At 37.9% G+C, this 24931-nt stretch overlaps 3 protein-coding genes and 2 pseudogenes across 4 annotated transcripts; 2 read left to right on the top strand and 3 right to left on the bottom strand.

Moving 5' to 3' along the window:
• The first annotated feature begins 966 nt into the window (after positions 1 to 966).
• On the top strand, positions 967 to 2294 carry LOC137719568 (dirigent protein 24 pseudogene; annotated as a pseudogene).
• Positions 2295 to 3387: 1093 nt separating this feature from the next.
• Positions 3388 to 4310, bottom strand: LOC137719633 (dirigent protein 10 pseudogene; annotated as a pseudogene).
• Positions 4311 to 4777: 467 nt separating this feature from the next.
• On the bottom strand, positions 4778 to 8583 carry LOC137719716 (uncharacterized). 2 transcript variants are annotated; one of them, XM_088695152.1, is made up of 4 exons: positions 8182 to 8583; positions 6056 to 7500; positions 5682 to 5868; positions 4778 to 5548 (listed from the first exon to the last, which is right to left on the bottom strand). In XM_088695152.1, exons 2-4 carry the CDS (start codon positions 7424 to 7426, stop codon positions 4935 to 4937), a joined length of 2172 nt encoding a protein of 723 aa, XP_088551278.1. In that variant the 5' UTR covers positions 7427 to 7500; positions 8182 to 8583; the 3' UTR covers positions 4778 to 4934. The 2 variants fall into 2 exon arrangements, with proteins under 2 accessions (XP_088551278.1, XP_068314853.2); XM_068458752.2 differs by having other exon boundaries at positions 6056 to 8583.
• Positions 8584 to 12813: 4230 nt separating this feature from the next.
• LOC137720041 (glutathione S-transferase DHAR2) lies at positions 12814 to 15197 on the top strand. The gene is made up of 6 exons (XM_068459041.2): positions 12814 to 12985; positions 13085 to 13175; positions 13288 to 13431; positions 13903 to 14020; positions 14135 to 14275; positions 14981 to 15197. The coding sequence occupies exons 1-6, from the start codon at positions 12928 to 12930 to the stop codon at positions 15068 to 15070; spliced, it is 642 nt and encodes a 213-aa protein (XP_068315142.1). The 5' UTR covers positions 12814 to 12927; the 3' UTR covers positions 15071 to 15197.
• Positions 15198 to 19672: 4475 nt separating this feature from the next.
• LOC137720913 (uncharacterized) lies at positions 19673 to 21239 on the bottom strand. Its single transcript, XM_068460034.2, has 3 exons — positions 20926 to 21239; positions 20694 to 20799; positions 19673 to 20033 (listed from the first exon to the last, which is right to left on the bottom strand). The coding sequence occupies exons 1-3, from the start codon at positions 20959 to 20961 to the stop codon at positions 19891 to 19893; spliced, it is 285 nt and encodes a 94-aa protein (XP_068316135.2). The 5' UTR covers positions 20962 to 21239; the 3' UTR covers positions 19673 to 19890.
• Between the last annotated feature and the right edge of the window lie 3692 nt (positions 21240 to 24931).

The raw sequence follows: 24931 nt of genomic DNA, 5'->3' as shown, positions 1-24931 counted from the left end.
TGCAAGCTCTGAAGATAGGAGCAGTTACATGATGACTATAACTGCACATTTCGTAGATAGCGAGTTTTAAGAATGGATTGAAGTTCTGGATGGATGTGCACCAGCGTGACGGGTCTCATGTTGCTGTGATTGGTGGGATTGGGATGTATGATGGTGCAAATGGCTATGCAACTGTTAAGGCAGTACATAATGCAGGGTCTAATGCTATATGGGAAGAAGAAAGCAAGCTTCTTAGGCTCAATATTTACCTCAGCTAGTAGCTTGAAACCTAGTTATGCCGTAAAAATTGTGTGTTTTCAGGTCACACGAAGACATGCTACCGATGGTCCGATGGATTTCTGCAGTTTTCTGTCCAAGTATGATCAACCTGAGGACTAATATATATAACTCCACTTTACAGAACTTGACCAACTGTTGTACCCTAATGAACTTGATGCAGTCCTGGTCGCTCAAAGGATCGTCAAGCTTTTACCACTTCAATGAGATTTCATTTTAATTTCTCCTCTTCAAACAGGGAAAAATGCTGAGCCATTTGACCCTAAGTAATTGAAATAGACGAGGATCAAGTATGTCCGAGTCATCAATATTTTTATTTATTTACTACTCATCCATCACAAAAGAGATATATCTCCGGTTGTAGGGCAGATTCTCTTTATAGCAGATATACAGTTTGACATAAAATTGTAGGTTAACCGGTTAGTGTAGTTATTTAGCATTTGTGTATGATGTGGTTCACTTGCTCAAAATTACCGCAGGGTAAATCTCCAAAAGGTCAAGCCAAAACTCCGGGCTGTAGTTGGCAGCACCTAATATGCTTATACCAGCACCATCTTAAACTACTAAAAAAAGGCACCAACTCCGATAAGAAACAAGGGTGCACCAACTCCATCACTTCATACAACTCCATTACAACCTATAAATAACAACACAAATCATTGAATTTCTCAAACACAGCACACACTCAAATCCAATACATTCTCTCAAGAGACAAAGATTCAATACAAAACCCTTCATTTCTTCACAAGCTCACAACCTAAAAATGGCGAAGTCCCCCAAATCACTCAAGGCCACACTCTACATCTTGCTTCTAGCCATCACCCTTGGATTTGCCAGCCCAGCCAGGATCCTTGATGAGGTGTAACCCGATGAGTCCAATCCGCTTCCGACAACTTTTCCAACCACGAACCCTCTGCCAAGTGGCCAGATCCCTGCCGTCGCCCCTACCACCCCAACCGCCGATGACACTGTCGACGTCGCTGACTCACCAATCCCGGAGACTGATGATACCCCGCCAAAAGCTGAGGTGGTGCCTCCAGTAGTCCCTCTTGTCACAACGGTCCCACAAGCTAAATCACCACTACCAGAGACACACGACGAACCTGCCGTAGTTCCAACACCTATTGCTGATGTGGCCCCCGTAGCAACACCCGCCATTCCAGTCGCCACCCCCGTGGCAGGTCCCGTCGCCACAACACCAACCGGCCCTAACCCAACTGCCGCGGCCGCTAGTGCCATCGTGGCAAAACCCGGCGCGGAAACCCCACACTTGTCCTTTTTCATGCACGACATTCTGGGAGGATCCCACCCATCAGTCAGAGTGGTGACCAGCCTCGTAGCCACCACAGTCCTCAACGCTGCATTCTCCAAACCCAACAACAATATCTTTCCCGTCAGCGGTGGGACCCCCCTAACCAACAACAACATCAACGGCTTCCTCAATAACAACAAGAACAACATCCCTAACATCGCCGGCCTCAGCGGCCTCACCAACTCCCAGTCCAGCACGGTCATCCAGAACAGCGGCAACAACAACGTTGTCAACGATGGCAGCAACCAGCCCTTCGTCACTGCCGGCCAGCTCCCTAACGGGGCTACCCTCCAGAAGCTCATGTTCGGATCTGTGACCGTGATCGATGACGACCTGACCGAAGGACACGAGGCACAGGGTTTCTACTTGGCTAGCTCGCTGGACGGGAACAGCCACACCATGGCATTTACTGTGTTACTGCACGCAGTTGAACATGATGTGGAGGACACCATTAGCCTCTTTGGGGTCCACCGTACAGCGTCGCCGGTGTCCCACATTGCTGTGATCGGTGGGACTGGGAAGTACGAGAATGCGAACGGGTACGCCGCCATTGAAAGCCTGCACCAGGAGGACCAGCACACGACTGATGGGGTGGATACTATTATGCAGATCAGCGTTTACCTTTCTGAATAGAAGGTGGTCGTGTGTTTTTCAATGTGCATTTGATGTACTTTCTATGTGTATCTTTAATTGAATGAAAAATGAAATCTTTGTCATTAAAAATTCCAATCAAACCTGTTTTTGATCTTTTATTCGAGTAGTTTTCTACTTTAATTTAATCTAAACTATGGGAGAACACATCCACTCTAGCCAACTTAACTACCCCACGGGCATACTCGTTTCTTGTTTAATCAAAGAAGAAAAACCAACCATTAAAAATGTCATAAGCAGAGCCAAGCATCAATATCACAACTTTTTTCTGTTGCGTTTGGTGTTCAAACCTATTAGTTTTACGTCAATAGACACCATTAACTTTCTCACAATTCATTCATTCAAGTTCATGTCGTGATATATTCCTAAGTCTATTCCTTCAACTTGTAGGTGTCTCATGTTTTTGACAGTTATATCATAATTGATTGGATAACTCGTAGATTACCCTTTTTCTGAAACGCGGAAAAAAAAATCATTGCCTTGTCAAATTATCTTGCATTAGTTGAATCATAAAAGCTTATCAATATGTAACATTTGTTCCTTACCAATATCTCTGGTTTAGAAAGGCTTGCAGTTTAATGGATGACGACTTACAAGTCCACAATATAGTTCTGCAATTTTCGACAAGATGATAAATGGAGAGCAGAGTTGTTCACAGAAAATAATAACACTCAACCAAGATTTAAATCTTGACGGGAGGAATTAATCGGCGATGAGTTACAGACCAGCTAGTGTAGCCAGGCAAAACCTACAGAGGTTACATATAATCGGAGATTATAGACCGCGCTAATCTTAGTCCTCCATTTTCATTGTAGTAACGTTTTGTAGGACATACGCTGATTGCTTTAACTAGCTATTCTAGAAAAATTACTCATATGATACGCCCTTATCGCTCATACTGACATGAACTGATTTTTTCCGTTAGGAAAGAAGTTCGGATCTAAACTTGCAGTCCTGTGTTATGTTCAGATGTTTCAATTTGAACAATGTTACAGAAAACAAAATGTAATCATTTCATTTCTCTAAAATAACAAGCAATACAATACAAGAAAATATCTCTTCAGAAAGCCCGCATCAGCAAACTTTATCGCTCTTTCTGCAGACCTTACAAACAAACTTGAAACACAAATGCTCTCAATCACATATAATTAGTAAGTGATATAAACAATGAACTGCAACAGCGTCTCCGCCCCATCAGTTTGCTGGTTGGAAGCCGGAAGGGTCTTAACCAATGCGAAACCTTTAGCATTGACATACTTTCCGGTGCCTCCCATCACGGCCAAGTGAGACTCTGACACAGATGTCCGGTGAACCCCAAAGAAGCTAAGACTGTCGGTGTAACTCCCACTTTGGAACATAGCAGTGAAAGCCATAGTCTGACTGGTACCATCCTCAGAGCTCACTATATAGAAACCTTGTGCTTTGCCAACCAAGCCAGAGCCAAGCTCATGCCCTTCAGTCAACTCATCATCAAACACGCTCATTGTTCCGAACATGAGATTTTGGAGTGCGGAAGAGCCTGGCAGGAGCTGCCCACCATTTATTGGAAAGTTTCCAAACCCGCCACCATTTCCGTTGTTTTTTTGTCCCACGTTTGGTGTTGTTCCACTAAGCCCTGTGAGAAATGGGATGTTATTGTTATTTATGAGACCGTTGTTGTTGTTGTTCTGGGGTACTCCGTTGTTAAATGGTAGGACTGCCCCATTGGGCTTGGCGAACGGTACTTGGCCGTTGACTGCAGGGTTGTTGACTATTCCCGTCATGGCTCGGGCAGTGGGGTTCGATCCTCCGAGGATGTCGTGCATAAAGAAGATTAAGGTAGGGTGTTCAGCAGCATTTGCAATTGTTGCAACACTAGTTGTTGCTGAAGGTGTAGCTACTGGTGCAGCATTTGTGGGCGTATCAAACGTGTCGGGCGCCACTGAGGGAACTACCAGAACTTGTGGCTGCTCCTTGAGATTTCGTGCTGAAGCGGCAGAGAAAATGGTGAGAGTAAGAAATAGGAGGTACGCAGCGGCCTTGACAGAGATGGAGAAAATTTTGTGAGCTTCCATGTTAATTTGAGAGGAAAATAAAATACGGGAGTCGAAATTGTTTCCTTTTCGGGTTTCAATTCAAGGATCGAAGGGATGTTTTCATTCGTGTGGATGTATAATAGTGTATGTATAGATTGAGCTTCTGAAAGGAGTTGGTCAAATGGAGTTAGTGCTAATATTTCCTAATTAGTGTGTTGGTTAGGCTCCTAGAGTAAAGTTTGACTCCAAAAGAGGAATGGTTTGGATATGGACAGAGAGGTTTAGGTCGCCTAACTAAAGATCCTAGCTTTCAAAAGGTTCGGATTATCGTTCAATATTTCAGGGAATACGGCTTCTGACGTCGATTCTTAAACGAGGATGTACAAGCAGTCCTCGAACTTTCATGAAGCCGTTTATAATTATATACAGAGCTTCCTTACGCTTCCTTCCTGGTTTTCGTTTAGCCATCCTTCTAGAAACAATTGCAAGTACTGAACTGGAGAGGAAACATCCAATTCCAACACATCTGAATTTCATTTATCTTGTATAAAAATTGAGTCTATACATATATCCTTTGCAAACCCTATCACTTGATCAAAACTGTGGCCACATCTATGAAAAAGTACCTCTGTCTAACTTGTTCACAAAATTACTCTACCAAGACAATAATCACTAGTGTCTTAAAAACTCTCCATGGTACCAAACTCCGCTATGAGCTTATCGAACAAAAATCTCTCAATTTCTCTACCAATACCATCAATATCATCACCTAAATCTAACTCAATCTCCCTTCCTAGCGCCTTTTCAGTGGAGTCCTTACCTTTTTCCTTCTCTTGTCTAACAAGCAACATCCATAGATCTTCCTCTATCATCTCCTCACTTGGCGTGGATCTAATCCTTCTAGACATGGGCTTTGTCCACGTGGGAACACCCATACAAGGCTCGAAAATCTCCATCAACGTTGCATTTATACGGTCAAACAAAAGCCTCCTGTCCGACCTTTTCCATGATGCCTGATCACCAAACTTCTTCTCCAGGGTCTCAAAGACAGCAAGGCTTACTGGCCATTCCGGAGGGCACCAGGTGCCTAAGTCCATCGTTGAGTTCCTACCATAAAAACCTATCTCCGATAACACATCAACAAGGTAGGAATAGTCTCTACTTTCTTCAACCCTGAACAATCTCATTGAATCTTCATTTTCTCTGTAACTGCTTGCAGATCCTTGAATAGTATCATCATCGTCGTCACTTGAAACGATCATTCCAGATCCTTCGGAGTATGTGTCAGAGTAGTCTGATTTCAGAAATGCAAGTAGCATATACAAATTTAGCATGAATAAATCGAAAAATAAATAGTCAAAAGCGTGAACAAATAAAAAGGGTTAATATCTTAGAAATCAAACTTCTAGTCAACAGACTAAACACACCTGTGATGTCAACATTCATCCTTCGCGGGAATTCTGGTGTAGGCGACCGCTCTCCACTAAATATTGGTTCCAGAACTGAAACTGGACTAGGCTTATCAGCCTCCTCCAAGCTCGCCATACAATCTGACCCTATGGTGGAGCAGTGCAAAAGAAATGGACTTTCTTTTTTGTCTTCAGTGGATGTTTCCTGCAGTTTCACAATAGTTTAAAAAAGTGGCGTAGGGCCGTAGTAAATCTAGTGATGACATGAATAACCAAGCAACATTTAATACGGATTTTCACAGTAATCTGATAAAAAATTAAAAAAAAACAAACAAACAAATCAAACCATGTATAAAAGAACTACCTGTCTTCTAAAGAAAGAAACAACAAACCTGTTGAACTGAAGCATCTGTGCCATGACTGGAAGAATTGTCATTTTTGTCTACAAAAATGCCGGCTCTGCGTCCAGATTGCTGCTTCTTGAAATTTCCGGAAGTCTTTTCCACAGTGTGAACACCCTTGAATTCTAGGCTTGGATAAGAGTGGAGTTTCTTACGGTTGGATCTCAACTTTATAGGTCCGAAACCATCATTCTGGTTGAATTTGTACTCCCTTGACTTGTGCTGCCCCAAATTAATTGACCCCTTTGGCTTGAAACTCCACTCATTGCAAAGAGCTGCATATTTATCTTGCTGTGTTCTAAACTTACTGAGGTCTAGGTCGTCATCCCTAATGAGCTTTCTTTTTGGTTGAAAATGCCTAACAAGACTGTCATCCAATGTTCTTGAGCCTGTTTCTTGGGCAGACATGGCAAGCGAATTCCAGAGGGTAGCGCCTCTACGAGCCATTCCTGCTTCTTCCAGCTTATTAATCATCTTCCGTCGTTCTGAGAGTTGCTTTTTGGCTTCCCGGTATACATATGATTCATCTGAATAAGGAAATGACTGGTATCTCGAGGAAGACAGCCTCATCGATTCAGTTTTCATTGCAACTGAGTTGCCACCTCTGGATCCTAACCGTGATACCGTTGCATCAATGTTGGTTTTGTTGCAACTTGTATTTTCAGTTAGCTTCCCCAATATTTCAATCAAAACTGTAGACCTTAAGCTTACTGGTTCCATGTCAAATGTCAAGTTCTTCCTTTCTTTTACTTCAACATGTAGTTTCCCACTACCAGGACTAGAATACTCCATGCACTTTCGATCACTGGAATGAGAATCATCAAGGGAACTCAAAGAAGGGAAACATCTCGCAGAAATCTCGGCCTTTCCTTGCTTCCCTTTCAAAACAACAATTCTACTACTTGGAATGCATCCTTCTTTGTTCGCCCCCAATTGAGATCTTGAAAAATCATCTGAATTTGAGCGTCCAACTTCTCCAAGGGATTCTGTGACAATTCCATCAAACGTCTCAAGTAATGTGGCATTTGGCAGCTCATATCTCCTCCCGGATTTCCTGCATATATCAACATTTCCACTGCCAGAAGTACATGTCGAAGGGGAAACCTGCAGATTATGCCGATGCTCGCTGATCAAAGAACTGCCCCTCGGGAGGCATGCCGCGACATAATCACCCTCATAATCCATAATTTCCGGTACTCTCAACCTGAACGAATGACGATACTCTCTGGCACCAATGGAAGCAACTCTGCGCAGGTAATTCTCAGACAGCACTCTTCTTTGTTTTTGGACAGGCGCCTGAGGCGATGACTCATTAAGACCCATCAGTTTTTCCATAACACTTGGTATACCTATAGCTTCCATTTCTGCCAAGTATTCCGATATAATCTATACAGGCACCGTGAACACTTCACTTTCTAGAAAATGCAGGAACGGAACTGCACAAAATCGGAGGATGCTTGGTGAACAAGCGAAAAGTATACAACACGAAAATCCGAAGAACAACAAAAAGAAAAGGATGCAGTGAACCCATTCGAGAATCCGAATGATCATAAATTTTTACTGTTCCAAGAAACCCAGTAGAGATACAGAATACTAAAAGTTTGTAGAAACCATATTATTACCACAACTTTTGTTAAGCAATCAATGAACAACAACAAAAGGAACAACAAGAATCTAAGTAAATTGAACACAACATCATAATTACAAAACAAAAGGACAATTTCAAACCTTTAAACCTCAAAGAACCCACACTGCCATCATATGATATGATCATCCTAACTACTACAACAACCACATCAACTTCACTGAAACAAAATCTTTGCAATACCGGACGTGGCCAAGTTGGTTATAGCAACGTGCTCCATCATTCTATACTCAAATTCGATTCTCCCTCTCGCTAATTTAAATTAGATTAAAATATCGCTCGAACAAAAGAGCAACAACATCATATATGCCACCACTATGAAATCCCATTAAAAAGAACAACCATCATTAACAAAAGCACAAGCATGCAAGAATCAAAACCCAATAAAATTATGAATCGCTCTATAAATTAGAGAACAAAGAAAACCCAGAAAATCAAAATTTGTGAATTAATGAAAGGCTCAAAGGCTTACCTTTCTACCATTGGTCAGGCCACCATAATTAAATTCCTTCAACAAAACCAACAATCTTTATAAAAACTCTCCCTTCATTTTTGGACTAGAATTTAATAACGTAATAATTTCATCAGTCACACTCTGGGTTTTATATAAATCAATCCAAGAAAATGACCCAGCGGTACACCCGCAAATCTGGTCAACAAAATATTTTGAAAAATTAAAGTCAATAATCCAATAATTTTTGCTTATTTGGGCACGGGAAATGGGTGAAAATTCAAATCTTGGAAATGGGTTTTGGATTTAATTTCTGGGTTCTAAAGAAAAAATTGGATCGAATGATAAAAAAATGATTGGGAAGGCGGAAGAAGGAAAAATTAAAAAAATAAAATAAATAAATAACAGAGAAACAATACAAAATCGTTTGGGTTGGGGTCGTTTTATTCTATTTGTTTTGTCGTAATATACCCAAATGATTTAATTGTCTTGCTTGCGTAACTCCCGCCACAACGATATGGTTTTTTAATGGGGATTTGATTGGAGCTTTCCAAATTTTTATTAGTCCAGGCATGGAGGGGGTTTGTGGGAGTGGATTCTGCGAAGAAATTAGGAGTGGAAATAGAGGAATGTTGGGGTGTGTATTTGGTATGTCCGATTCATATGACTGCATGGGAGATTTTGGTTCAAATTTTGACTTTTAGTTGGGGACGGCGGCGGCGGTGGTTCGGTCTGGTGTTCCTGGGTTTTTGGAGGTTGAGAAATAGTGGGCTGGGTTTATTTGTCAAGGATTTGGGCCTGTGGCTTGTGGAACAAGATTCTAGTCCACATAATCTTTTGAGTCTATGAAACTGTCCGCAAGTTCACTCTTGATCAAAACAACGAGAGATACACGTAGACGGAACGCTAATATGGTGGCATTTCATGCTTATCACGCATTAATTATTACAATATGTTTTAGTTTGCTCACATGACAATACGTGATAAATTTGATGTTATCGCGACATATTGGTTGCATGTACTTCAACATTACACACGGGCTTGACCTGGTTTGCATGGGTTTGACCAATTTCAGGTCAACTACATTACATATAATACAATACTAAATTAGGCCAACTACGTGAAATAGTCTCATAACGTACAATTTTAGATCAACTTGATAATAAAACACTGTCCTAAAAATCCCTGCCTAGCGCCGCCTAGGCGTGCTAGGCGGTTGGCCACTGCCTCGATTAATGTCTAGACGTTTGAAAATTAAGAAAATGCGCCTAGACCTGTTGAGGGGCCCGCCTAGACTATCTACGCACCCGCCCAGACCTGTCTAGGTTGCAACTCACATAGACAGAAAATATATAAATTTCATTTTGCATATTATTTTTTTCAATAAATTGTAAGAGACTTGTTGAATACTTAAATGAACACACATTATATGTTTGCCCCCATATTTTCATTATGTTCCAATACTTCATAATATATATATATATATACACACGTCATTCTATTTTGTAGTTTATATATATTTTAAATATAAACAGATACTTATGTACACGAAAATATAATAAATTTACTTAAATCCGTCTAGTCCGCCTAGGCACTCGCCTAGCCGTCTAGGCGCTGGGCCTTAACCCGCCACCCGACTAGCGCCTAACGTCTTTTAGAACCTTAAGGTTAAACTCGTGCTTAGTTCATACTGATGATATTTAAGGGTGGATATACGTTTCAAATCAAAATATATTTATAACTAGGACTCTATATCTTGTACTACCAAATGTCTCACCCAAAAGAATTTTGGCATTACACGCGTTATTGTTGGTATGCAACAAGTATAGAATCTTACATCCGCCTTTACTTAATTGTGTCCCCGATAAACTAACATTCTAGCTTCACCCTTGATTCACGATATGTAAATTCTCAAGTGTCAACAAAAAGTCAACGTTCAATTCAACCAAATTTTATTTTCACATCAAACTACATTTGCCATAGTAGTAAAAGTGCTTCTTTTACTTGCCAATATAACTCCTTTTGATCAGCTCAAAACTAGAAATTTTAGATCCCAATTCAATTGCACTCACTTGCATGAAGTAATTGTCAGGTGAGTGGTGATTCAAACCCTTTTTGTTTTTTTTTTTTTTTAACAAACGATATTATCTATGTTAAGAAGTTGAGGGTGGGGGAGGTTGGGCTAACCTCACAATGGGCGAGCCATAATAATGTGATTCAAATTTATTTTTGGTGAGAATTGAACATAAGAACTTTCACTTACAAGTGAATAAAAATGTCACTAAACCGTAATACTAAGTCGATAAAGTAAAGAAAACCATAAAACCAAACAATCACATCATCTCTCATTTAATGCTTTAGAAAAAGCAGAGAAAACCATGAAAACCAAGTTACCTTTTTCCTTCCATTATATATGCCTTTTCATCTTGTTATGACACCGAAAGGAATATCAAACATGTGGCAGAAAATGGGATATAGGTAGAGATTAGAAATATGAAAATTAAAAAGGAACCAATTCTATTGAATATGTTGACAAGTAAATGAATCCAATGGCTTTGCTCTCAACAATAATGTTATATATTCTGACATAAAGCAATATACTTACGACTAGGACAACATGCAGTTAGAAATGACAAAATAAATGAATTTATTGAGTTAATGGATATCCATTAGACCCATTTTCAGTTTTTATTTTTTATTTTTTTTATTTCCGCATCTAGAGTTTTACTAAGATTATTTAAACACTTAATTCCAATTACAATCATCCTACACACGTACCCTGAAGTCAGCCACCGTCAGAGTCGCCGTTGCTGTTGCCAACGGAATTGGATCTCATTTTCATATTTTAGTTATTTACTGTGTATCGTGCGGTTAGAAATTATTTAATCTTTTTTTATTTAAAATTAAACACAAATAATATTTGAAAAAAATTGATCTTACAACGTACGATGAACGAGGATGCAAAAATCCCTAAAATCCTCACCAAATAAATCCTCAGAGGATGCTCGGGTAACTATGTAAATGGCGGTTGAAATAAGGGCCACGTGGTATTATGTATATAGTCAACATTCGTACCATGTTCGTGGTGATTTGTAACATAGAAAAATATTAGAAAAGTGTGATTAGAATGTAAAGAAATGGAAATTTGAAGATCCACAATTTGTGGTTGAATGCTTGACACGTAAACGACCTAAATGGATAAATCAAATGTCCTTGCCAAGAAATAAACGGTAGTTGGAGAATTAAATTCATTTTATTAATTAATGGGAGAGAAAATTGGAATAATAGTCGTTTAATTTTAATTAAATTGAAGTTTTGGTCTTTCAATTAAAAATTATTGATTATTGATTTCCTAACTTATTAAAATGTGCAGTTATGGTCATTTTTATCAACTCTGTTAGAACTTCTATTAAAATAAATCATGACGGAAGGACCTTTGTTATAATTGGTTAAAGTTGAGGGACCATTACTATAATTGGTTAAAAGTTGAGGGATCATTACTTTGTTTGAGTTAAAGTTGAAGGACTATTGCTAAAATTTTCTTATTTGATTTTCATATTTGCCACTTGATTGAGCCCTACGTGCGTGACACGTGACTCATTTAGACAAATTCTAACAGAGTTGATGAAAAGAACCATAGATGCACGTTTTAAGGGACCAATAATCGTAGATTTTTAATTAAGGGATCATTGTTCTAATTCAATTAAACATGATCGTCCATTGGTACAATTTCCTCTGAATGATAAATCAATTAACCACAGATCACATACCAATTCAAAGTCAGAGGCTTTTGAACACACACCCAAAAAAAAAAAAAAAAAAAAAAAAAAAAAAAAGAAAAGAAAAGATTAATTGACTGATTCTCTTTATAAACGTAGTTTTTGCCGATGTACGTGTCTCTGAAAATTGGTTATGTGCATTGTAAATGATGTAATTAACACTAACATGCTATTAAAATAATGAAGACTATTTCTACTTTATTAAACAAATAAAATTGTGTCTTCTTTGAGGAAATTCAGAAACCATTTCTTTTCGAGAAGATGTTATCTTTATTTCCCTTGTTAAATGATGTTGTATTTGTTTCATTACTGGTCTTGTTTTTCAGTTAAAATATATATATTTATTTATTTATTCATTCGAGTTAAATGATGTTAATATTTGTTGATCTAGAAATTTCTGGTCTTTTTAATTACTTTTATTTTGGACAAATGATCTACCAATTTTTATGAGCTTATTATTAATTTGTTTGCATAATGAAATTATAATTTAGTCTTATTTTATTTTTTTTAAATTAGTTTTGTCGTACTTCATCTTTTGAAACTATCTTTTTTTATATTATTTAGTCTCAGTTCATTTTATTTTCGTTTATTCTATTAAATAGATGTTAAATTAAAGGATTGTGTGAACATTTTATTTTTGATATTGGAAAAATAAATCTTATACTTCGTGACATGACATTTACGAGAGTGAACTGACATTAAATGAGACGAAAAGATAATTTTAAGAAACAAAATGCGAGTAAATAAATTTCTAGAATTAAAATATGATTGAAGACAATTTTAGAGAAAAATTAATTAATAAGCCTTTTATATGCAAAGTGTATTAAGCTTGTGTCAGTACTGACATATGCCTTAATATACACACACACACACACACACACAAACGCGCACACACTCAAAGCTCATCAACTCTCGCTCCATAACGAACCGTTCTGCCCCATTACCTTCCAGTTTCATCTTCCACACTCTCTACCCCCTCGGCTCTCTAATGGCTCTCGAGGTCGCTGCCAAGGCCGCTGTCGGCGCCCCTGATCTCCTCGGCGACTGTACGTTCACATTTCTCTCTATTTTCCCTCGATTTCCTTCCTAGATTTTGATCAAATTTTGCTAATTTGGTAAAATCGTCCGTCTTTCGTTTCTGACAGGCCCTTTCTGCCAAAGGGTTACTCTAACCTTGGAGGAGAAGAAAGTACCCTACAAGCTGCACCTCATCAATCTCAGCGACAAACCCAAATGGTATTTCTTTGTGTTTTGGATTTTTGAGCCAGAAAAAACGTGCAGGCAGAGATGGAAATGTTGGATTTTTTTGTTTTAATGGATTTAATGTGTTTTTGTTGGTGATTTGTAGGTTTACGGAAGTGAATCCAGAGGGGAAGGTGCCTGTGGTGAAGTTTGATGACAAATGGGTGCCTGATTCCGATGTGATTGTTGGGATCATTGAGGAAAAATACCCTGAGCCTTCTCTCAAAACCCCTCCTGAATTTGCTTCTGTGTATGATCTCTCTCTCTCTCTCTCTCTCTCTCTCTCTCTCTCTCTTGTTAGTTTTGGGAAACCGCTGTTGGAAGCACTCATGATTATAAGCGTTTTTGCTAGAAGTGCTTTTAGTATAACCAAATTCATAGTTTTATTAAAAATCCAAATACAGCCTGAGAATCACTTGGAAGTGCTTCCAGAAGCAGTCCCAAACGGGCTTTATTTGTTGTTCATATTTTTGTAACTGTAGGCTCCTTGATTCGTTTCTCATAATTTGATTTGGTTAATGTTTGTTGGCCTGGTAAACATCTGAGTACTAACGTTATAGGGTATTCATATTTAAATTTCTCTCTTTTTCATACGGGTTGTCAAGCAAATAACTTTTATTAATATGGCCCGTTGTATTGTGATCATGGTTTGCTAAACTTGAATTTTTGAGGATATCTTTATTGCTTAATATTTCGTGATCTTTTTGTTGTGAATTTGCAGGGGATCAAAGATATTGGGATCATTTGTGACATTTCTGAAGAGTAAGGATCCCGGTGATGGATCAGAACAGGCTTTGCTTACCGAACTGAAGGCATTAGATGAGCATCTTAAGGCACATGTATGTCAATTTACGTCATACGAAGAAACAGTTACCTTTTCTCTTAAAAAGTTGTGTTCTTTGTATTTGCGTTGGAACATGTTGTAACTTGTAATATATTGCGAATGAAACCAGGGTCCGTACATTGCTGGGGAGAAGGTCACTGCTGCGGATCTAAGCTTGGCACCGAAACTGTACCATCTCAAGGTGGCACTCGGCCATTTCAAGAAGTGGACGGTTCCAGCAGATTTGGCCCATTACCATAAGTACACCGAGGTATGAAATTTTTCATGCATGATGTTGCATACTTGGAGCTGTATATTTTATATCTTCCAGTAAACAATTTTTCAGTGTATATGTTTTATAAATAGGAGACCATTTTTGTTCTAGTAAGTATTATAGTGCGTTTAAGTTCTAAATCTTCTTTTACTTATCTTCATTATCTGTCGTGATTCATGATGCAGATTTTGATTTCCATGAAATGCTATAGACTATAGTGATTTAGATTCTTGCAATAAATAAGATGTGGTTCCTGCGTAGTTTGGTTTGTTGGTTAATCAATTTGTCTAAAATCTATGCTGATGAATTCAGCCACCATGCGATTAGATGATTGCTATTCTCCTCTCCCTTCAAACACCACCTCTGTGTGTGTGTATCTGTAGCCCGCTCTCCCTCTCCCTATGTTTGTGTGTGAAAACGAGTCTGCAAGTTTGGGAAAGTTGGTCAATTGCAATGTGTTGTGGTTGTCACTCTGATGCATAGAATAATTATCAATGCAATGCCTTAATGTGTAAGAACTAGAGCCTGCATTCCTCGTAAGGGATTGCCTGTGACCAGCATTTGTTGGTACGCAATCAGAACGTTTTTCTTTTGTTCCAATGTGTAAAGCCCGATACATTAACATTTTTGGTAATCTTTCAAGTGCTCACAAATCCGAAGTCTAAACAGTGATGGGAGCCGATTTTTCTTATGCTTTTGCAGCTGCTTTTCTCAAGGGAATCTTTCGTGAAGACCGCTCCTGCTGACGAGAAATATGTGATTGCAGGATGGGAGCCGAAGGTGAATCCATGAAATAGTCCTAGATTATGTGCTCATTTGTTCAAGTTTAGTTGTGTAATAGGTTTGAAGACATATGCATGTCAGCTGTGGAAGCTAAACTTGGGTTATTTCCCTTGTCTAATAAATGTGTTGATCCAAATCTACTATTATTTTGTATTAGCTCCGCTGTTTGCTATTACTTGTTTATGTAGGTGTTCTTCTGTGTTTTCATCCTTTTAATTTCGGTAGTGTTTTTCACATTCTCGTTTTTTTCCTTCTGCACGACTCTCGGTGTAGAAGCACATGTGCTTCTCTAGAAGTGATTATGGCCATTTCCGTACTCATTTTCAAACGATCCCTTTGTGATTATGGCCATTTCCCCTGCAATCTTCAGCAGTGAAATACAGCAATTCTTGTGGTAAATGCTTCACTTTCTTAAATGCAACAGCTGAACCTCAACATTAAACGTTTACCCTCATGCTTCTCATTTGAAACTTTTCTTCGGTTTTTACTAACGGTTTTTTATTTATTTTATATAACGATATATTTACACTAAGTAGTAGAATAATAAAATGATTTTCGACTTCACATCCATGAGATTTGTATTTAAGATCTCTCAATAATGGGTGGGTTATTACCAACTTTGAAAACAAAATTTTCCATCATCCTAAAACAAACCGGCAATTCTATACAGCCTTTGTTTACATGAAATGACTAAGAAATATGCCTCATTCCAAAATGTTAATCAACCATTGAGCCAACCCTAGTGAACTTTTGATCTTGACGACCCTAGACAAGATTGGGATATGTTAAATTCATCATTCCCTGGGCAAGTCTACCCCACTAAGACAATAATTGCCCTGTCAATTAGGCAAAGATAATTATTGCCTTAAGAATAGTAATTTTTTGAGTGCATTTTCACGTCGTAAATGAATTGGCGGTGCAATGAGAATTAAAAAAACTATATTTAAAAAAAATAGTAAAATTTTTAATTTTGAATAGAACTTCTAACTAGTCACGTCACACTACGTATCATTATCCGAAATTACAATTCCGATCCGGTCACACCACGGTTCATAATCTTCTAATTTAATTTTTAATTTTTTACATTCTTATTTTTATAACTTCTTAAACTTTTTTTTTTTTTGGTAACTAATCTGGACGTTAAATGATATTTTTTTGGTAATCCAAGAGTCTAGGTTGTGCCACGTGGTTAGAAAGTCTGTTTCAAATATTTCCTTTTTAATTGTTTTGAATTGTTTAAAAACTTCAGATTGATATGGACCATCGGATTTGGGAAATCCAACGGCCCAAAATCGCATATGGCCTGAGTGCCTGCTGCGTGGGCATTGCCACCTGCGCGGGCATTGCCACCTGCATTTTGTTGGACCGCTTGCCTCAAGCATGCATGAAGGGCACACACTTGACGCAAAAAAATTATAATGTAGATGACACCAAGCTTACGTCACATGACCTCGGGTGCAGAGTCAGGCTGTTCCTGCCCGACTCCTTTGTCCGGCGGTTTTGAGCCTACCAATGGCTCGACTGATTAGGTTGGGATGGAGAGGAATGTTCAGATTTTGGGGAATTCAATTGCCCAATTGAGATAACTCGCTCTTAAAGAGAAATTCGTGAGTACGACCTCACACACACCAAACAAAATAAAAATAAAACCTAGGACCCAAAACAGTGCTAACCGACTAATAGCAGCCGAACCAATCAGTGATTTTTCGGAGCCATATGAGTTCCCACCATCGAGCACACTTACAAAACGCACCTATCGAGGCAACTCAACTCACATGTGGCCCAAAACAATGCTAACAATGCCACCGACTAATAGGCGCCGAACCAATCAATGATTTTTCTGGGCCATACCGACTAATAGTAGCCGACTAATAGCAGCCGAACCCATCAATGATTTTTCTGGGCCATACCGACTAATAGCAGCCGAACCAATCAATGATTTTTTTGGGCCATATGACTTCCAACCATTGAGCACACTTAGAAAACGCACCTTTCTATTGAGCTACGTTCTCTTTCGACCCTTTTACTGGAATTGAGATTGAGCCCCTTTGTTTTCTTTTTCTCTGTCTTTTACAAGTGTCCTTGTGTGGGATGGGAATGAATTTGATTATGCAACTACATTATTCTTTCCAATTCTCAGAAAAATTATAGGATTTCTTTCTTAGAAATGGAAGATGTTATGGATAGGAACGATATCTCATTGTTAATGTGTGATATAAACAATGAGATATCGTTCCTATCCATAACGTACTTGGTTGTTTAGGTATCACATATTTAATCTCAACACAATGTTCACTTACTTTTTTTGTTTTATGTTAGTAAACACGTAATATGTTAATTAGAAACAACAATGATAGTCATACGATGCTTATCTACTCTTGATAAATAAACATTAGAGATATAAGCTTGTATCACGACTAATTCATCTTCCACCTTCAATTTCAAAGAAAGAGAGAAAAAAAAAATTGAAAGTTTTACTTCTTTTATTACAACCAGTCCATTTTTTGCACTAATCAATGATCCTTATGCTTTAGTGGGTTGGATCCACCTTCGTTCGCTTGAATCTGCATGCAGCAACCTCACCGACGTGTTTTTGTGGCTGCGTTGCCTTATGCTTTCAGATTGGATGGTTGATCGCCCTTGAAGGCTGTGTCGCCCTAGGCATCGGGATCTGCCATTTGTGTCGCCTTGGGCGACAAGTTTTTGACTCCTCAACCATCTTAGGCGTTCAGAGGCAGCCCCACCGCCTTGTGTGCACTGACCATTGGGCTGACCGCCTCAGTGATCGAAAGTGACGGCTGCGCCGCCCTAGGCTTGGGGATATAATGCTTGCACCGCCTTGGGTGAGCAGCTCCGTTTATCCCACCGCTTTACGCGTGTCAGATATAGTGGCTCTGCCATGTCGAGCTTCAAATTTCGTTGAGGGTTGAGGTAGTAGGTAGTTGGTAGCTGTGGCTTGATGAGATGACTGGTGGGTCCCTTCTCGGTGTATGGCAGTTATGTTGTATTGTGTTTACTCTACATACATTGACGACTAGATGTGGTCTTCGTCTTGAGGTATAATTTATGTGGTGTGGTCTTCGTCTAGAGCAATAACTTTTGTGGTCTCGTCTACGAACGACTTTATGTGGTTTCACTTCTCTACGATAGTTTTATATGTCTTCACTACTCAGTGATGGGCTGTTGTAGTTGTCAATACATATTTGTTGCGTCTATCGTTTTGTAACAGATTAATATTGGAGACATTGTAGTTTTTGTACATGTAATAACCGTTTAGGGATTTACCATAATTGTCTATTTGAGCAAATTCAGTCTAGATCATTTTCTTGATCAGTAGAGCATTGTGCCAAATTGGCACCTTTATATTTGTTTAGATTGATTAATAAAATAAAAATGTTACTCTTATCACATATTTGTATCATCATTCTAATGTAAATGTGATCCATATATGTTGACGGACCCTACATTTATTAGAAAGGTTACATAAATATATAGTTAGCATCACATTACTCTAATAAAATATCAAACTTACGCTTCTTGTAAAAAAAATATATCTTGTAAAACCACATGGGCACTCGAGATTTTTTCACAAAAAACAAGCTGGTAAAAAACAAAGAAACAAACAAATGATCACAAAACAAGGGAATTAAAGAAAAGTGTGATTACGGCGACCCCGCAACATAGTTGGAGTCCCCACATTGTTTGCTTCATTCATTGTATACTCTATAAACAAATAACATCACTACAATCTTTCAAAAAAACATTAGTATAATGCAAATGCTTTGCATGCCATCATATGAATCTGTATTTAAGCAGAGTGAGATTCTATTTCTTTCAAATTTTTGTCTCCTACAATTTCTTTTATTTAAATAGTTGCGATTATAACACGTCAACGTCTTGCGTAGATTTTTTTTTTTCTTCAAAAAAAGACGAAAAGAAATAAGAGAGGAAGAGGAAAGAAAAGAAAATGCGAAGAAAAGAATCCTGCTCTATTTGAATTTTAAACACCACTACTGCTACAAGACGAAGCACAATGACAACTCAAATGACATCTGTCGACACGTGAAGTTTCTAGCATGGTGTGTTTGCGCCCACCAGCCCCACCATACGACAAATTTCCGAAAAGCAGCTACGGACAGTGCTACTTTCTCTTCAACATTATTATTATTGCAAATTATTATCTAATTACATGTGTTTATATAGTAAGTTCGACCTAAACCTACGCGCATGGATGATGGATTTGTGTTTACAACTACTAATTGTAAATTGCATTAGTTGGCATCTTTACGAACTCGTTTTGATATGTTTTACTTATTAATTTTTGTTAGAATAACAAAATACAAGGTACAAATGAGGAATGAATATGGACAAAAAGAGTGATGAGAAAGATGCCGAAAGAAACTCCCATGAAATGTTACATGAAAACCACAAATCAAAAATTGAAAACAAGTGAATAGGTTTTTGAGTTTTGGGTTTTTAATTTGTATGATATTCCAAGTGTATTTTCCCCTCTTCCTCCAACCACACTTGCTCCTCAATCTTAATTCATGTATTCTTCAATATACTTTCTCACTATATTTAGTAAGAAAAATTAAAATTAAAAACGAAAGGTTATAAAATAAATCCGTACTCTTCTGTATTATTTATTTTCATACAGAATAATACATACATATATATTTGCGCATGGGGCCGGATAATAAGACGACAATCATTCGATCTTATTGCCTATTGTAGTTTGGCTGCATATATCTGAAGCTACCAACCAGAAAGCAGAAGCCAAAGTGAGACCGCTTTTGATCGATAGATAGTTGGCATGTGTGTGTAAATAACTAGTCGTCGGAATCTTTGGAATCCAAGATCATCTTTTGTATCAATTGGCTTATCTCTTCCTCTGACATTCGATCTCCTTTATTCTGAGACTCTTCATATGCCTCGAAGAACTCCTTGTTCACTTTCTCCAGTTCATTCCATACTGCACTCACCACAGTCATTCATATATCAACACATATGATCATCACTACTTTATTATCAGTATTTTAACTAAGAATTTAAGTCAAAAATTTTACCAACTAGGTTAAGTTCATATATATATATATATAATCACTGCAGTTATTTACATATATGCACATTAATAGTTTGGGAGATTGTTGAAGATGGTAAGTACCGTAGTCGATCGACTTTGGCTCAATTTTATTTTTGAACAAAAGATATAAAGAGTGGTAATTTCAACTCAGAATCTCTAATATATTATGTTATTAACTTATGAACACTCTTAAACACTAGAGTTACAAGCATCCGACTGCTTAATCTTATTTTGGGGCTGCCCATATAATTCGTTTAATTTAAGCCAAAATTGGGCAGATTCTTTACCGGGGCAGTTACAGTTTTATTCGAAGAATCACTAACTTTTGTGTTCGTCAATTTTAGAACAATAATTTTGAGTAACGACTCACGGGTGATAATCAGCCTACAAACATGATCTCTTGGTTACTCACAGCTTCAAGAACTTCTGTGGTGCGTGGGTTTGATGTTCGTTTACTTGCATGCATATTATGATAGTATGACTACGTTGCACAGAGACACAGAGAGAGAGAGAGAGAGAGAGAGAGAGAGAGAGAGAGAGAGTTATAACCAGTAGAGGTGATAACAGCTTTGATGTTTGCATGTTTAGAAAGAGCTTCCATGCACTCCTCTTTGGTCAAGTGGTAGATCAAACACTTCTCTATCAGGTGCTGCACCTATAATATTTCAAATTAGGGCGCAACCGTCATCCCATATATATCATAACCAATAACGAAAAACTGAAACATGAACATGGACATATAGCTGTTATATGTATGCATACTCGAAGTGGAATAAGTTACCATGTGTATGTATGATGCTGATGAAGAATCTCCCATGATCTCTATTTTTATGATCTTAAGTAGGTCGAACTCTTCTGGAACTTAACCACACAAACGAGAGAGAGAGAGAGAGAGTATAATATGATTGGGACTTGCTTATAAGATATATATACAAAGCTTAGCTAGCAGGCTAGATATCGCAGGGAGCTGAGAGTCATATGATTGGGAGAGAGAGATATATAGAGATCGAATGAAAAAAAACTGGGTTAAAAAAAGAGAGCAAAGGATGCCGTACTACAAAGCAGTAGTGGGTTGGCGAATGGAGGAGTCCCACTTGGGAGATAGATTATAATTGGTGGAGAGGCGATTAGAGGAGATTTGTAAATGACCATTTCTTTGTCTTCTAACCCTCCTTTTCTGCAGTTGTTTGTTCCCCAGTGGCATTTAGGCAGCCCTTCCACGTGATCAGTGGGTCCCAACCTAGTCAAATCTCTTCCAAACTGACAAAGCCACAAGGCATAGTAGCAACTTTTTAATACAGATCAGTGATGAAGATGGCAATAATCGATCTTCATTGGTTTGGCTTTGGCAGCCCTAAAAGGAAAATTTCTCAATTTCTTCCATGAGATCATATATATGAATGAGGGTTTGGTTTGCCTTGTGAATTTGATTGTTGTTGAAGAGTACCGTAAATGAAATATCCCACATTAATCATATTTATGAGAAAATAAGAGTTTAAATATTCTAATCCTACTACAACTAACATCGAGACCTTTTGTGATAAAACTCCATACCTAACAGATTGTGCATGTGGTAATTAACAAGTTGGGACAATATCGGTGTTGTTAGAAGTTGATCTTTCACGTGTGACACAATCACGTGAAGGAAACGTGTTGAAATATCTCACTAATTTACCCATACTTGGCTAGTAGTTGGTTAAACTTAGGTCGATAATTGATTAATTAATAATAAACCAATGGATTCTCTATCGATCTTGACAATTGTATATATGTCTACTTCTCATGATTTTTCAGTGCTTGCTATGCTACAAACTTTGCCCATAACAGGACCTGGCATCTGCTGATTGGTGGATCTATAACCATAATAATATCAGCCTGGTATGATATAACATCCAATGTTTTAAATATGGAGTTTATTTTGCCAACTAACTATATTAGTTTAGTGGTATTTAATTTCGGACGAAGAATTTACTCTTCGACAGCACTATCGAGCTCAATGCTAATAGTGATGAACATGTAAAGATCAGCTCGCTGTCTTGTCTTGCTTAATTTACAGAGAAAGAGCACAAAACTTGTGGAGGTCACCAAAACAATTTTAGAATCTTTAACTTTTGGGGGCTGCTTTCTTTTTTCTGACGATGTACGTCTTTTGGTTCACTATATCATTTTATTTTTTGCAAACATAAAAGTCGATCAAATCAGATGAATCAAATGAGAGTTTGCAGCTCCCATTGAAAAATATGTACGAATATTTAATAGCCATGCTCTTTCTTTTGCATGCACCAATAAATGAAACTAATTCAGTACACACACACACACACACACACACACACACACACACACACACACACACACACACATACATACATACATGTAGTACACCGCATATTCTTAGGCTGCAGAAAGCTCCTAGCTCCTTCCTTGATTGCAGAGATATAAGACAAGTATTCATCATATTCATATAAGAGTAGTACTGGACTCGAAATTTGGATGCTTTTGTTTAGCAGCAACAATTCATGGTTCGAAGGGTTTTTCTCCTTTATTCGTATAAAAACACACATAACGGCCTCAATTTATCTATCAGCTAGGCCCTACCCTTCTCTAAATTATTCGATAACTATTACGTACCTTCAGCCTTATCACTGCCTTCCAACTATCCAGTCTCCACCACTAGATTCTAAGCCCTAGCTATATGATCAACGGATTTATCCTTATCTCCTACTCACCCATTGAAGACAGTACATTGCTCATGCATAATGTTACCAGCTGAACACGGACTGGTACAAGAAATCAGTACGTAGTTAGCTAGGTACTAATGGCGACTTTTAGTGTTTTAATGACGTTTAGTAGGTTGACAACAGTTCTTAAGTTTTAAGGGTATGTTCGGCTTTAAATGGCCGAACCTAAGACCTGTCACTTCCAAGTGTAGAAGAATATCACCAAACCGTAGTACTGAGTGACACAACTTTTCATTTTTGACACAATATATCTTGAAAATTACGGAGAGATTTGTGGATACGCGAGAATCTCGCTAACACCAAACATTTTAGAATGTTGACTTATGGTGGATTGATCTTTCTCAATTCATAGTACACATGGTCCAGCCAACTGTATGATTTACATGGATGAGGGTCCTCTTCGGATCCTCTTTGTGAGGATCTAAGAGATCCGTAAATCATGTTCATTCATCGTATATCGTGCGGTCAAAAATCATTTTAAATTTTATTATTTAAAATTGAACACAAACACTACATGACGGAAACTGACTGCACGATATACTATAAATGAATACGATTTATGGATTTACAGGGTCCTCACAAAGAGGATCCAAATTCGATTTATATATGTGATGTACTCATTGTTCAAAATATACGGAGCAGATGGCTCAAAGCACGCATGCAGTAGCGTTCACATGTATTTCAGTAATGAGCAAGGACCAATAATCGAGCCAATTAATTAAGTGCCTTGCTCATACATATCAATAGAGCTATCAACTTCTATAGTCAATAGTTGGTGTTTGGAGAGAACTTTTGGGTGTCTGTAGAATTACCAATATTAGAATTGTGAAGTGAATCTGTGACTCGACCCAATGTAATCTAATCCCAAAGCAACAAAATGCAACTACAAAAGTCTCCCCGAGGCTTAAACAAATAAAAGCTAACACAAAACAAAGTAAACGAAAAATTAAGAGCAATTTGGGCAAATGCATATCAAATAAAAAATCAAAGAAATATTCTTAGCGCTAATCATGAGTCATTCTTTTGTAGATAAATTACAATTGAACATGCGCATAACAATTTTTATTTTCATAACATTAATGAGTATTTGCAAGCTAAGTAAATAGAAAATGCCACCTTACATGTAGAAATTAAGTAAACTAATTCAGTAATGCTATATTAAAAAAAACAAAAAAAAAAAAGTAACGCTCATTGATGAGTTGATTTTATACTATATATCATTCCCTATTCTTGGTTATTTTGGTTATTATTTTGGTGATATTTTGATGCTTTCCTGTGTGTTTTTAATGTAGGACATGCGAGCTTGTTCTAAGAAAAAGTAATCAAACAGTGGAATTTTTGAGTGATTCCAATTGAAGCGGGTTCACGAATCTGTCAAGAAGGTTGTGTCAAAATTTTATAATTTTATCGAGAAGCATCAGATCGTGGCGAATTAATTTATGCACAGCGTGCAATACTGGCAGATTGGGCTGCAGAGCTTATTTGTGACTTTTGGGTTGGAATATGATGAATTTTGGACTTGGGCTCTTCTTGGAACTTAAAAAGGAGGTCCTAATCTTTAATTCGAGTTGTTTTGGGCCTATTTTGGGAATCATGATCCTCTCCTGATCTAAGGATGAGGATCCTCATAACCAAGGAGTGTGGACCGTTGGATGAAAATCCAACGGTTATAATTATTATAACTTTAAAGAGACCCCCCTGTTTGTAGCCGTTGGATTTTCATCCAACGGCCCACACTCCTTGGTCATGAGGATCCTCATCCATAGATCAGGAGAGGATTCTGATCCTTATTTTGGAGCCCTGAAGGTCCAGAAACGTGGCTATCTCTTTGATGGGCAGATTTCCTAGTTAGAATAGGAATGTAATTCCTAGTTATCCCCTTATTATTTTATTTTTTAGTTTTTTAGAAAACCTTTTCTATGAGGGTTTTAATTTGGAGTAGTATAAATAAGGGTTTTTAGCCATCAGTGAAGGAGAGAAGAAGAGGAGAACACAATCACACTTTAGAGAGTTTTTCAAGTTTATTTTTTAGGTGTTGTCTATTCTTAT

This window comes from Pyrus communis, chromosome 1 (assembly GCF_041283825.1).
Source record: "Pyrus communis isolate YQ-2024b chromosome 1, ASM4128382v1, whole genome shotgun sequence".
In the NCBI taxonomy this organism is placed as follows: Eukaryota; Viridiplantae; Streptophyta; class Magnoliopsida; order Rosales; family Rosaceae; genus Pyrus; species Pyrus communis.
This window is presented reverse-complemented; position numbering and strand designations above follow the sequence as displayed.

Coding starts and splice junctions, on each gene's coding strand:
- LOC137719716 (XM_068458752.2), bottom strand. CDS start 7,426: ATGGAAGCTATAGGTATACCAAGTGTTATGGAAAAACTGATGGGTCTT. Junction 5,869..6,055: donor CAGATGCTTCAGTTCAACAG/GTTTGTTGTTTC, acceptor GTGAAACTGCAG/GAAACATCCACTGAAGACAA. Junction 5,549..5,681: donor GATGAATGTTGACATCACAG/GTGTGTTTAGTC, acceptor TTCTGAAATCAG/ACTACTCTGACACATACTCC.
- LOC137720041 (XM_068459041.2), top strand. CDS start 12,928: ATGGCTCTCGAGGTCGCTGCCAAGGCCGCTGTCGGCGCCCCTGATCTC. Junction 13,176..13,287: donor CTCAGCGACAAACCCAAATG/GTATTTCTTTGT, acceptor GGTGATTTGTAG/GTTTACGGAAGTGAATCCAG. Junction 14,021..14,134: donor ATGAGCATCTTAAGGCACAT/GTATGTCAATTT, acceptor GAATGAAACCAG/GGTCCGTACATTGCTGGGGA.
- LOC137720913 (XM_068460034.2), bottom strand. CDS start 20,961: ATGGGAGATTCTTCATCAGCATCATACATACACATG. Junction 20,800..20,925: donor CAGCATCATACATACACATG/GTAACTTATTCC, acceptor GAAATATTATAG/GTGCAGCACCTGATAGAGAA. Junction 20,034..20,693: donor AGCTGTTATCACCTCTACTG/GTTATAACTCTC, acceptor TGGTGAGTGCAG/TATGGAATGAACTGGAGAAA.